The sequence below is a fragment of the Gekko japonicus genome, unplaced genomic scaffold (genome assembly GCF_001447785.1).
Source record: "Gekko japonicus isolate JY-2015 unplaced genomic scaffold, Gekko_japonicus_V1.1 scaffold2796, whole genome shotgun sequence".
Lineage (NCBI taxonomy): Eukaryota > Metazoa > Chordata > Lepidosauria > Squamata > Gekkonidae > Gekko > Gekko japonicus.
This window is the reverse complement of record NW_015163690.1, coordinates 143,011-157,267: the sequence shown is the minus strand read 5'-3', so window position 1 is coordinate 157,267 and position 14,257 is coordinate 143,011. Positions and strand designations below refer to the sequence as shown.

Here is a 14,257-nt window from a genome sequence, read left to right as displayed (position 1 = left end):
AGGCCTAAGAAAGCCTGTAATTCCATCTTGGATGTAGGTGGGGGCGCCTGTGAGATAGCCGTTGTCTTTACGTCCGTGGGATGAATCCCCTGGGCGTCCACGGCAAACCCCAAGAACTCCACCTTAGGAACCCCAAGCATTTCTCTCGCTTGACCTTCAGGCCGGCCGTGTCGAAACACCGGAGCGCCGCCCACAGCCGGTTGGATAGAGCTTCTCCATCTTTGACTGCAAATTATATAGTCAATCTGATTTCCAAATACTTTGGCCACCAAATGAGAAGGGAGCACTCACTGGAGAAGACCCTGATGCTGGGAAAGATTGAAGGTCAAAGTAGACAGATGGCAAAGGATGAGATGGTTAGACAGTGTCAGTGACGCCACCAACATGAAGTTGAGCAAACTTCAGAGGACGGGGGAAGACCGGAAGGCCTGGCGGGAGCTGGTCCATGGGGTCGCAAAGAGTCGGACTCGACTGTGCGACTGAACAACAACAAAACCTACTGGAGTCAACGGACTTAGAAGGAGAAATCTTTGTTTAGAACCACCCCAGTGAGTTTCTCGGAAGGCGAGAACGGCCAGAAGAGCGTTTCCTGCTCCGCTCCCCCGATTCAGAGTTGAAAGCCCACTTGCACGTCGATGTAAACCCGCGCCTGCGCACTCACCAACCGAATCAACAAGCCGCTTGAGGGCTCCACCCCGCCCACCCCCGAAGCCTCACAATCCCCCGCGCATGCTCCTTGCGGCCTCTTCAGCAACCTCCCTTTCACTCCCCCTCCCCACCTACCTTCCTTCCTGCGTAGCTTTTCACTTTCCCACCCCCGCCTGACTCCCCATACGTCCTGCGAGTTGATTGGCTGGCGCTTTCCCGCTTCCTTCTTCCCCTTTGACAACCCGCCATTTTGAAACGTTGTTGCTTTTCTGGAGAGTAGCCCTGAACTCGCGCCTAATCCCGCCCCGCCCGCTTGCCTGGGCCTGTTTCTCCCTCTCCCCGCGGAAGGCTTTTGTCATCCTCACGCTTAGGGGTCTCCCTCTGGCGAGCAGGTGGGTGTTCCGTTACTCCCTGGGCAACCGCCGAAAACGGCCCGGGGGCGGGGGGAGGAGAGCGGCGTTTGCGTCAACCGAAATGTCCCGCCCGAAGCCGAGCTAAGGCCTCACGGCGCGCTCTGCGAGAAGGGGCTTTGGAAGGGCCGACTCTTCCCTCCCCCGTCTCGTCCTTTGTGAGTGCGGGGCCTGATGGCTTCCGACCAAGTAGCGCCGCTTTCCCGCCGGAATTCTCCCGTTTCCTCCCTCCTCTGATGGCCGCCCGTGGCCAGCCCGTTTCCCCCCCTCGTCTTTTTTTAAGCGGGCTCTGGCCCCTGCAGAAAGCTCGTCCGGGGTGGCCAAAAAGGCATTCGTTTTCAGGATAAGCACAAGGACGGCCGTTTCCCTCGGCTGCGATGGTCTCACGCAAGCGTCCTCCGATGGAGGTCGAAGCGAGGGAGGAGAGCTCGGGACAGACTCTGCCTTGCAGCTCACGGAGGCTTCGGGACCATAAGCATTACGGATGAGGGGAGAGTTGGGGCGCTTTCAGTATTTCGTTTAAAGCATTAAACATGCAGAAGAAAAATGGCATGGCTTTTTAATATTTAATGGGGGGGGGGACCAAAACCTACAGTAGAAGTTCCTCCTGAAAAAGAGATCTGTGTAACCGGACTGCAGCCTGTGCTACATTGTTCTAAAGAGATCCGGGTCTGATTACTTGGTTGCCAAAACAACACTTGTGTGGTACCTTAAATAGTAAGAAACTGTTGGTGTGGAATTAAGTTTTTGTGAGCTTTATTGGTTGCATGAAGCGGTATCCTTGAGTTGCTGGCAGTATATGCGTGTCTGAAAGTTTTGCATAGAGCCGAAGAGTAAGAAAATCTGTCCAATTGATCCCAGGTTTTTCTTGATACATTGTGGGTTTTTTTAAGCAAACAAACTTCTGCCCTGGGGAGCATAAAGAAGGCACATAGTGGCATATCTTGTCACTTGCCCATTGACAGAAGACAGGAGACACAGTCACCTGATGCCACCTCCCTTCCTGACCCATGTTGCCTTTTATCTTTGAGGGTCCAGTGACTCCCATAATGTATTGTTTAGGTGTTGCAGAAGGCTGCTGTAGAAGGCAGGGCCCAGTCCACAAGTGCAAACCTAGTGAAATCCAGTCATATGTGTTTTGTGAACAGGGGTGTGTGTGTCAGTTGAAGTGATTGGTAACTCTGCTAATCAGCCTTAGATGCTGTGTTTTGTAAAAAATAGTTTTAAAAAATTGCACTTGTTCAGTTTTGTGTGCTTTATTCTGTACCCAGTATTTACATTTTTTTTAACGAAGATCACTGAGGAATAACAACTAAGCCAGCCAGCAGAGAAACTTGACTCCCCTTCCCCCCCAATGTTACCTGTATGTTTCTGGTCTAATAAACTTTTTAAAACAAAGCTGTGGCTTCACAGAAAACACATCATAATCATTAAGGTTTTGTGTACGTGTGTAGTTTTGTTGCAGATGATCTTTCAGTTGTTGTTCTTTGCCCCATGAATTACTGTATAAGGTATGGTGCTAAATTTGTAGTGAATATTCATCGCTATCAAGGAACTGAATAGTTAAGTTGTAGTGACTGTTCATAAAATAACTGAGCACTCCTTAAGTCTGCTGCATCTCATTCCTGTATTGTAAACAAAATTCAAAGTCACACTTTCAGAGTAATGTTGATTTTTCCCCTCTTCTGTTTCCATGCAAAAGAACCAGCCATGACTTCTGTTTCTGAAAAAGATGATGTGCGGTCTGGTGAGCAAATAGAAGAAAAAGAACCTAAAACTGAAAATAGTGAGGAGGAGGAGGAAGAAGAAGAGGAGAAAGGTGGGTGATATAATCAGAAAAGACAACCATGTTATGAAACCATGCAGAGCAGGAGTCAGTGTAATGTTAAGGGAAAGACTTTCGATATACACATCTTTGGATGCCCACGCTAACATCTTTGTATTTCTTTGATTTAGATTACTCTATTTATCTAAAATTTCCAACTTTAACCTCAGGGTGTCTTTCACTGCCTTGTGTTTTCAAACAATGTACACAGCATTGCGGGAGGGTCGATATTTTCAAATTCCAACAGAACATAGTACATGTATTTGCGGCTCGCTTGCCACTGAGAACCTTTCTCAGTGTATCTTAGCCTGCCTGTTATATACCGCATCCAAAGACAAATCCTTGACAGGAGTTTTATTTACCATAAAAGCGTATTCTGAAAATGAGAAGATAATGTTTTTGTTATCAGATACCAACAAGTTTGTATCCTATAGAGTCTCCCTCTTTGCCCTTGCGGCCAAAAAAATTAGAGCCAGGGCGGCACCATAGGGGTCATTCTTATAATATGCAGGCCATTTTAACCTTTCATGTATGTGATTCTAGGTTTTACTTTTTAATGTATCTTTTATACTATTTCACTGCTGTGTTTGGATGCTCCGTAAGTTTGTTATGGCCTATGGCTAACACAATAAATTTTCTTATGCTGAGTATTTCTTTGAATTACTTACACATTTAGAGGCTGCGGGTGCAGGCAGTCTCTGATGATAAGGTTTAAATAAAATGTTTTCACATACACAGCTATAAGAAATATAATTTAAAATTTCTATTATAAGGAGATATGTTCATTCTGTGGCTGCTCAGACATTGGAGTGAACCTCTGTGACAAGTACAAAAATCTGGTTGTAATAAGTTCATATGAAGTCTTTCTGGTTTCAGAAGCCTTCAAGCTCCAATTTGCTGTGGTTGGTATCTGGATTCCAGGGCTAATTTCAGGGTATTCTGCACCTGTGTTCAGACTCCTGCTGTGGATTACTACCTCAGCTCGTAGGTTTAATCTGCTCTTGTGCCCTGGTTCCCACTGCAAGAGGATGAGCATGAGGTCAATTGTCATCACTTTCGCAAACATCATTGTCTAAGAGAGAGCAGCGTAGGCAGTAGGAAAGAACAAAGGGGATAGATAGCCACTGCTTCTCCAATAGCTTACAGAGCTCACTTGGGCACATAAGGCTTGGGTCTCTCCATGCCCTTTTTTGTTAATGTTTTTAGTTGTATCCTGTTGCTTGTAGATGGTCTGTTAATAGGTAACAATCACTTATGCTTATGTGCTACAAAATGTTCCTAGTATCAGGAGTATGGGTGTTTGATGGGACTTTGTTTTTTTGCTTGCGCGCTCATAAACACATCTGTCACACTTTTATACACAGAACTGACTGCTAACGAAAGATGTGCAGATTTTAGTAATGATGCTTTAAATTCTTTCTAGTAAATAGTAATTGTGTGGGTCCCAAAGAAAATCCAACCCCTCTCCCACATAATTCTATTTATTAGGGCCAACCAAATTACACATAATGGTGTGCCATGGGTCCACAAACTGGTTCAGTTAGTGAACAAACCTCCTGGCTTGGTTTGTGGTTCGGCCATGAACCAAACTGCATTTTCCTGGTTCATGTCCATCCGTAGCTGCTACCAATCAGACAGCATTCATGAAGTAACTTAGTGCCATCAGGATGCTGAGCCTTTCTTTTAATCCAGCCCTAACCCTGCAGTTTTGGTGCTTCCACTATGTCTAGTCACTGAGGAGGACTGTTTATAGGTAAGTTTAGTGTGTTAAGTGCTGCCAAGTTGCTTCTGACTTACGGCAACACTGTGAATTAATGACCTGAAAAACATCCTATAGTTAACAGGCTTGCTCAGGTCTTGCAAACTGAGGGCCATGGCTTCCTTGACTGAGTGATCCTCCTCATGTTGGGTCTTCCTCTTTTCCTACAGCTTTCAGCTTTTCCTAATATTATTATCTTTTCCAGTGAGTCTTGTCTTCTCATAATGTGACCAAAGTAAGAGAGCTGTAGTGTGGTCATTTTAGCTTCTTGGGAGAGTTCAGCCTTGATTTGATTTAAAACCCAGTTATTTGTCTTTTTTGGCAGTCCATGGTATCTGTAAAACTCTCCTCCAACATCACATTTCAAAGTAAACTTTCTTCTGTCAGCTTTCTTAATTGTCCAACTTTAACACCAATGCATATTAATGGGGAATACCATATTATGAGTTATCTTAACCTTGATTGACAGTGACACAGCCTTACACTTAAGGCTCTTTTCTAGCTCCTTCATGGCTGCCCTTCTCAGTCTCAATCTCCTTCTCATTTCTTGGTCAACACATATCATTTGAGGTAACAGTTGTGGTGAAAATAAAAAGGGAGGGGAACTTATATGCTGCCCTAAATTCCTTGCAGGGTAAAATGTGTAAAGTGCAAAGCTTTTGGCGTCTTCTAATTTGCGGGTAGGAAGAAGGCTGAAGAATACATGAGAATACCAGCACACAAAACGAAAAGACACTTAATTTTCTCTTTCAGAAAAAAGCCTCATTGTTGAAGGAAAAAGAGAGAAGAAGAAAGTAGAAAGACTGACCATGCAAGTGTCCTCATTACAAAAGGAGCCTTTTACAATTACACCAGGCAAGTTTTAAAATCATATCTTGTAAATAAGCACAAATGATCTTCCTTTGATTTAGAGTCTCTAAACGTGCTAAATTAAAACAGGTTTTCTCTTAGAAATGAATTGTAACAGCAATAAATTGTCACAACCCATGATCCAGGCCTTTTCATTATTTTATTTTCTACCATGTTACCAATAACAAGTCCATCAGGCTGAAGAATTCTGAACCACCTTACTACAGTTACAATCAGATTTTACTATATCGTATTCCCTGTCAACTTCAGGTGCGTGAGGCAAAGTGGATTTCTCTTCTGTGCGTGTTTTTTTTTTTACACACAAGGATTCCTTAACCCTGTACCAGATAGTAGATGAGTTACAAAATCCAGACCCCTTTCTCTGGACCTTACAGAGTATGCAGTGGATTATATGGGTTGAGTGTAATACAGGAGTCGCATATAACAAATCACATAAGTTTATTTAGTTGGTAAGTGAGACCTGTAATGCCTTCCCGCTCTAGTCTGATAGTTGACACAGTTAACAGAGCTGTTTGTTTTTTAAGCACTTCATACCTGAAGACAATAACTAGACAGCTTTAACACTTCACTGTTTTTATTGAGGAACAACATCTAAACCTTGCCTGCCCAAAATCATATACTACAATCTCTCCTGGACTCCCTACCTAGTTGGGATACCTCCTATCCTTTCTCTCTCCAAACCCCAACTGCTCTCCTTGTCTATTGATTGACTGTTACTCCTCAGGGTTTTTCCCCTCACCCCAGCATTCCATTAAAGCTTTCAAATCCAATTGGTTTGTGCTGAATGGCAAGAATTGCATGTTTTAGAACTGGTGCTTGGCTGCCTGGTGATATGGTTTAAGCTGTAGTGATGCAAGCGGTGCCCTTCATGGCAGCATTTGTACCCCAGCTGTGTGCTTGTTAAGTGCAACTGAATTAATTGCTACTGTTTAACTTCTCAGGAAATCCGTCTCATCTCTCTTTCTCTTAGGTATATGCCTGGCCAATGCAGTTGTACATTATTGCCATCTCTTCACACTGCTTAAATTCCTGAGTGAAGCTTTTTCTTGAGCATTTGACCTTTTCTCAGCAGGGCATTATTATTATTATTATTACTACTATTACTATTATTATTATATTTATTGCCTGGGTGATGTACAATATGAATAAAAACATACACTAGATAAAACAATTAAAATCAAACAGCACATTTTAAAACAGATGGCAAATAAAGTAATCCCATTCCAGACTGCCAGCTGCTTTACCGGCAGGGGGGGAAGGGGTAAGACAAAAGAAGAGAGTGGAAGAGGGTGTCAGCCAAGATGAAAACCATTGCTGTCCTCAACCAAAAGCCTGGCCCTTCAGGGCTCTGATGGTACTTGGCAGAGAGTTCTACCAGGCTGGGGGCAAGACTGAAAAGGCCCTAGCCCTGGTTGAGGACAGCTGGATGTCTTTGGGGCCGGAGACTGGCAGTTCTTACACATCAGTTCTTATGGGATAACTAGAAATTAAATTCTGCGCTGCCACACCCCACCCCAGTAAATCTGTAGTCCTCAGAAACAGTAAAAATAATTCTGTTTTAATAAGTGGTGCATAAATTATCTGATGACTATAATAAACAATTCCCCTTTACTCCCTTTAAACTGATATTCAGACAACATCCTTCTAGTTTTGTGTCTAGAGTTCCATTGTTATGTATCTTTTTTTTCTTTCAGGAAAGGGACAAAAACTCTGTGAAATTGAAAGGATACAGTACTTCTTAAGTAAGAAGAAAACAGATGAACTTCGTAATCTGCACAAACTTCTTTATAATAGACCAGGCACAGTAAGTATTCTTAAAATATTGTCTTTCACATTAATTTGAGATTAGCATGAAGTATTGAATGGGTGCCTTTTAAAGGTATTCCACTTCTTTGCATAGAAGCTTGACACGGCTAGATAGTCCTTAGCTGAACTGTGATAATGTCTAAATTGGAAATGTGTTTCTTGGAATTTGATGGAATAGACATCTAGATAATCAGTCTGGATCCAAACAGCTACTCAAGAATGCTTTAATACATTGCCTGTGTTCTGTGTAACCTTTGTTGTTGTTCAGTCGCACAGTCGAGTCCGACTCTTCACGACCCCATGGACTAGATCCCGCCAGGCCCTCCTGTCTTCCGCTGTCCTCTGAAGTTTGCTCAGTTTCATGTTCGTTGCCTCGATGACACTGTCTAACCATCTCATCCTTTGCCGTCCCCGTCTTCTTTGACCTTCAATCTTTCCCAGCATCAGGGTCTTCTCCAGTGAGTGCTCCCTTCTCATTTGGTGGCCAAAGTATTTGAGCTTCAGTTTCATTATCTGGCCTTCCAGGGAACAGTCAGGGTTGATTTCTTTGAGGATTGACTGATTTGTTCTTCTTGCAGTCCAAGGGACTCTCAAGAGTCTTCTCCAGCACCATAGTTCAAAAGAATCTATTCTTCGGCGCTCGGCCTTCCTTATAGTCCAGCTCTCGCAGCCATACATGACTACTGGGAATACCATTGCTTTGACCATGCGGACTTTTGTTGGCAGGGTGATGTCTCTACTTTTTATCATGCTGTTTAGGTTCGCCATCGCTTTCCTCCCAAGGAGCAGGCGTCTTTTAATTTCATGGCTGCAGTCACAGTCTGCGGTGATCTGGGATCCCAGGAACGTGAAGTCTGTCACTACTTCCACGACTTCCCCTTCTATTTGCCAAGGAGTGATGGGGCCGGATGCCATGATCTTAGTTTTTTTGATGTTGAGCTTCAAGCCCACTTTTGCGCTCTCCTCTTTTACTCTGAGCAAGAGGCTCTTTAGATCCTTTTCACTTTCAGCCATTAGAGTGGTATCATCTGCATATCTGAGGTTGTTGATCTTTTCCCCAGCAATCTTAATTCCCGCTTGTGATTCATCCAGGCCAGCATTTCGCATGATGTACTCTGCATATATATTAAATAAGCAAGGTGACAGTATACATCCTTGTCGTACTCCTTTTCCTATGCTGAACCAATCAGTTGTTCCGTATCCGGTTCTAACTGTCGCTTCTTGGCCCTTATACAGGTTTCTCAAGAGACATGTGAGGTGGTCTGGTACTCCCATCTCTTTAAGGACCTGCCATAGTTTGTTGTGATCCACACAGTCAAAGGCTTTAGCATAGTCAATGAAGCAGAAGTAGATATTTTTCTGGTACTCTCTTGCTTTCTCCATAATCCAGCGAATGTTGGCAATATGATCTCTCGTTCCTCTACCTCTTCGAAACCCAGCTTGTACTTCTGGTAGTTCTCTATCCACGTACTGTTGAAGCCTAGCTTGTAGGATCTTGAGCATGACCTTGCTAGCGTGTGATATGAGTGCAATTGTGCGATAGTTTGAACATTCCTTGGCATTGCCCTTCTTTGGGATTGGAATGTATACTGATCTTTTCCAATCCTGTGGCCACTGTTGCGTTTTCCAAATTTGCTGGCAAATGGAGTGCAGAACTTTAACAGCATCATCTTCTAAGACTTTGAATAGCTCAGCTGGAATACCATCACCTCCACTAGCTTTGTTGTTAGTAATGCTTTCTAAGGCCCATTTAACTTCACATTCCAGGATGTCTGGCTCAAGGTCAGTGATTATACCGTCGTGTTTGTCAAGGACATTGAGGTCTTTCTTGTATAGTTCTTCTGTGTATTCTTGCCATCTTTTCCTAATCTCTTCTGCTTCTGTTAGGTCCCTACCGTTTTTGTCCTTTATCATGGCCAGCTTTGCATGGAACGCTCCCTTGATTTCTCCAATTTTCTTGAAGAGATCTCTAGTCCTTCCCATTCTATTGTTTTCTTCTATTACTTTGCACTGTTCATTCAGGAAGGCCTCCTTATCTCTCCTTGCTGTTCTCTGGAAATCTGCGTTCAGTTGGGTAAATCTTTCCTTTTCGCCTTTGCCTTTCGCTTTCCTTCTTTCCTCTGCTATTTGTAAAGCCTCATCAGAAAGCCATTTTGCTTTCTTGCATTTCTTTTTCTTTGGTATGGTGGTGATTGCTGCCTCCTGTACGATGTCACGAACCTCTGTCCATAGTTCTTCAGGCACTCTATCTATCAAATCCAGACCCTTGAATCTATTCTTCACCTCTACTGTATATTCATCAGGGATGTGATCTAGGTCAAACCTGAATGGCCTCATGGTTTTCCCGATTTTCTTCAGTTTAAGTCTGAATTTTGCAATGAGTAGCTCATGATCTGAACCACAGTCAGCTCCAGGTCTTGTTTTTACTGACTGGATAGAGCTTCTCCATCTTTGACTGCAAATTATATAGTCAATCTGATTTCGGTGTTGCCCATCTGGTGATGTCCATGTGTAGAGTCGCCTCTTAGGTTGTTGGAAAAGGGTGTTCGCTATGACCAGTGTGTTCTCTTGACAAAACTCTGTTAACCTTTGCCCTGCTTCATTTTGCTTTCCAAGGCCAAACTTGTCTGTTATTCCGGTTACCTTTTGACTTCCTACTTTAGCATTCCAGTCCCCTATGATGATGAGGACATCATTTTTTGGTGTTAGTTCTAGGAGGTGTTGTAGGTCTTCATAGAACCGGTCTACTTCAGCCTCTTCTGCATCAGTGGTTGGGGCATAGACTTGGATTACTGTGATGTTGAATGGTTTGCCTTGGAATCGGACAGAAATCATTCTGTCATTTTTGAGATTGTATCCCAGTACTGACTTTTGCACTCTCTTGTTGACTATAAAGGCCACACCATTTTTTCTACGAGATTCCTGGCCACAGTAGTAGATATAATGGTCTTCTGAGTTAAATTCGCCCATTCCTGTCCACTTTAGTTCACTGATTCCTAAAATATCGATGTTCAGTCTTGCCATCTCATTTTTGACCACGTCAAGCTTACCTTGATTCATAGATCTTACATTCCAGGTTCCTATGTAGTATTGTTCTTTGCAGCATCGGACTTTCCTTTCACCATCAGACACATCCACAACTGAGCGTCCTTTCAGCTTTGGCCCAGGCGCTTTACTCTTTCTGGGGTTACTTGTACTTGCCCTCTGCTCTTCCTCAGTAGCATATTGGACACCTTCCGACCTGAGGGGCTCATCTTCCGGTGTCATATCTTTTAGCCTTTTGATACTGTCCATGGGGTTTTCTTGGCAAAAGTACTGGAGTGGGTTGCCATTTCCTTCTCCAGGCGGATCACGCTTGGTCTGAGTTCTCTGCTGTGGCCTGTCCGTCTTGGGTGGCCCTTCACGGCATAGCCCACAGCTTCATTGAACTACGCAAGCCCCCTTGCCACGACAAGGCAGTGATACATGAGGGGGGTGTAACCTTTAAATCTTATTAAATACACTCACAAACTGTTTGAATCTACTCCACTTCAAAAGCCAGTTTCTTATGAAGCATTAAAAGGTAGTATTTGAGATAAAAGTCCAACACCTTTCTGCTTCTGAAACTAGCTGCCCAGTTCCTTGGATTGTCTTTGTGATAGATAGAAGCATCAGTATTTTCCATTTTTTAAAAAAATGCAGATCTAGTTCTCTTTATATTGGTTTGTTTGAAATATTTTTTTGGAATAAAAGGAGGCTACTAGGACAATTAATGCATGAAGCTGCCTCATAGTATATCAGATCTAGTGTGCAAACCAGAGAACACTTTCCTGGGAGCAAGGCCAATTGAATAAAATGGGGCTTCTGGATGGGTCTATTGAGGACTGTTCCCTCTGTTTATCAAGATTTGTCTACTTTGACTGGGAGGAGTTCTACCTGTCTCTGTTAGATGCCTTTCATATCCTCTACTACCAGATCCTTTAAACTGTAGTCACCATGAATTGAACTTGGGACCTTCTGCATGCAAAATAGATGCTCTCCTGCTGAGCTTTCTGTTGTGTTTCTAAGGTACTTGTATTAATGTGTTACAACATATGGCTATTTCTGGTGCTTTCTTCCAGCACAATGGCCCTTTCATCAGTACAAGGTGCTCTTCTGCTGCAGAACTGACTCTTGTGTCAGTAAAAGTCTTCTTTTTTTTTTTTTGAAACCCCCAAGAGGGTAATGTTATTGGTTTTTCAATAAACTACATAACTACAACCAAAAATATAGGAAGGGGGACTACAACTGGGGATAAAGAAAAGATACCCACACTAACTAAAAACCCAAGAGTAGGCGATCATTGCCGTGTTAAACTACATGTTAGTAAATACGTGTTAGTATAACAATATACTTGTGAGCAATGTTCCCTCTAAGCTGTGGAGTCTTGTGAGCAAAAATTCTACTTTGTGAGCTGCTGGCATTAAAACTGTGAACGAGCGATTTGGCAACCGTATAAATTAGTTTGCTCTGGAGCTATTCTTCCTGAGCTAAGACAAAAATCTGTGAGCTGGAGGCTAGAAAACTGTGAGCTAGCTCACACTAACTCAGCTTAGAGGGAACACTGTGAGTTATTTTTAACTACTGCTTCAATGTTAATAATTTTAATATTTTGAGAACCTTGAGCATCTTCTTATTTTCATAGGGCTATTTTCAGAGTCCTTCTGCCCTTACTTCTGTCTTCTTTCCCTGAAATCATACACCGTTTTGCTTGCTCCCGCACCCGCTTCCTCCCCAGAGTCCTCCCCCGTTCCAGAGGTAGCAGAGTCACTCGATTTTGTTTCTTCATCTGCTTCTGGCCCCAGCTGTCATCTCAAAAATTCCTTTGCTTTAAAGATGGAGTCAATCTTCTTTTATCATTAATTTTAAAGATGACACCTTCAGGAATCGCCCAGCAATATTGTATTCCGTTTGTCTGAAGAAATGAGATTAATTCTTTGTAGCTTTTCCTCTTTTGACGGATTTCAAATGGGATGTCTTTTAGAGTCTTAATATTTGTATTCCAAAATTTCAGTGGATTTGCCGAAGTTGCCTTTAATATAACATCTCTGGTCTGTCTTCTTGCAAATTTGACTACAATCTCCCCAGGCAGGCTATTTTTTTAATGTAATTAGAGTATACCCGATAGGCAGACTCTATATCTTTTCTTTTATTATTTCATCCGCTGATAAGCCTGTCACTGGAGCGATAATCTCTCCCAGAGTTTTCTTCAAATCTTTTTCCTTTTCAGGCTGAAATCTGAGTCATGTTTGCTTTCTCCATTTGCAGCTGAAGTAAACGGTTTTCCTGCAGCTTTTGTTTTATTTCCACCTCTGTCACTCTTTTCCTCATCTTCTTGTTCCCCATCTCTACCAGCTTCTCAGTTGCCTGCTCCACTTTTTTCTCCGTCTCTGCCAACTGGCGCTGCTGCAGGCGAAGTTTTGGTTTAGTGTGGCCAGTTGCTAATTAATACCACCGAGCTACTCCAATACTGGTTTCAGCATATCCACTAACGTCTTCATGATGTCTGCTCCCTGTTCTGATCTTGGACTCTGGCTGCCTTTCGGTTTTATTTTCCCTCGTGTAACCGCCATGTTCTCTCTTTGTTTACAATTCAACACCTCTGTTTCAGAGCTCGAAAGACTCGCCGTTTCTCTTTCCAAGCTCAAGTAGGTCTCTCAAAATGTAACACTGTTTCTCTCCTCCCCCCCTTGCTTCGTTAATCTGCTCAAGCGCTTAGGAGGCATCCCTCCTTACGCTCCATTTTTCCCACGGGGTGTGTGTTCCGTTTTAGAGAAATAGGCCGTTTAATTCAAACTCACGTTTATTGTTGGTCATATCTTGACCCCGCTCTCTTCATACGCTATTCCGCTCTATCTCCTACACTTGTCCCGGTTAGATTGGCTTGTACCCTAATGTCACCCATCGGCTGGACCATCAGGGTGGAGGGAAGCCTCTATTCTCCGGCATCAAGCCGTCGAAGAGGCTAACCCTCAAGAGTCCCCTGGCCTGGAACCCTTCACAAGGGCTCTGTGGGGGTGCCACTTGAGGTGACACCCCTCCAAGCCAAAGGTGTGCTAGTTGCCTCCTCAAGCTTCAAGGAGAGCGACCGCCATTGCCGATCCACCCACCGGAAGCCAGTAAAAGTCTTCTTTCACTAAGAGGACACTGTCTAGCAAAACAGATCAATAGGCATGCCTGGGCCTTTAAAGCTGCATTTACAGAAATGTGGAAAACTGAAAACAGCTTCCATACAAACACAGGAACATTTCTATTCATTTTTTATGATTGAATATAATCATTAGGTAACCAGCCTTAACATACCTTTTGTTGCCCGCTAGTATTTGCAGCTTGTAGCATTTCTCTGGCTTACCTCATATTAAGGGAGGTTCTTTGAGCATTTAGTGTTGTACTTATTTTATTGTATTTATTGTATGTGTTTTATTTTTCTATTTTTAAAATGTAAACCTGTACTCAGCAGATTGTTATAGGTTGGAACTCACCCTGAGCCTGCTTTGCGGGGAGGGCGGGATATAAATGGAAGAAAATAAATAATTTCAACTATTTAATTTTTTCTTTAATTTTTTGTTCTGCCGTAGGTTGCTTCATTAAAGAAGAACGTGGGACAGTTCAGTGGGTACCCATTTGAAAAAGGAAGTGATCAGTACAAGAAAAAGGAAGAAATGTTAAAAAAGTAACCTATTAATACATCTGGATATGATTAAATTGTTAATGCATAAATTCCAGATCTTGGGTAAAGCAACTGCATAAAACACACTTTTTCACTTTATAAATATATATATATATATATTTAAGCTACATCCTCATCAGTACTCTTTCAGCCTTCTGATTTTTGTGGCTGAATAATGCAGCCATGAATCCACAAGGGTAAACATACAAAATTTATTCAGGTGTACACATTTTTAAAAAACATTTTTTAAA

At 42.8% G+C, this 14,257-nt stretch overlaps 1 protein-coding gene across 1 annotated transcript in view; it reads left to right on the top strand.

Moving 5' to 3' along the window:
* The first annotated feature begins 743 nt into the window (after positions 1 to 743).
* DEK (DEK proto-oncogene) overlaps positions 744 to 14,257 on the top strand; it is a 30,747-nt gene continuing 17,233 nt past the window's right edge. Inside the window, exons 1-5 of the mRNA XM_015407785.1 lie at positions 744 to 1,040; positions 2,761 to 2,877; positions 5,396 to 5,497; positions 7,207 to 7,316; positions 13,915 to 14,009. Of these exons, the coding sequence (XP_015263271.1) occupies positions 2,769 to 2,877; positions 5,396 to 5,497; positions 7,207 to 7,316; positions 13,915 to 14,009 (416 nt within the window). The 5' untranslated portion in view covers positions 744 to 1,040; positions 2,761 to 2,768. The remainder of the gene's footprint in view (positions 1,041 to 2,760; positions 2,878 to 5,395; positions 5,498 to 7,206; positions 7,317 to 13,914; positions 14,010 to 14,257) is intronic.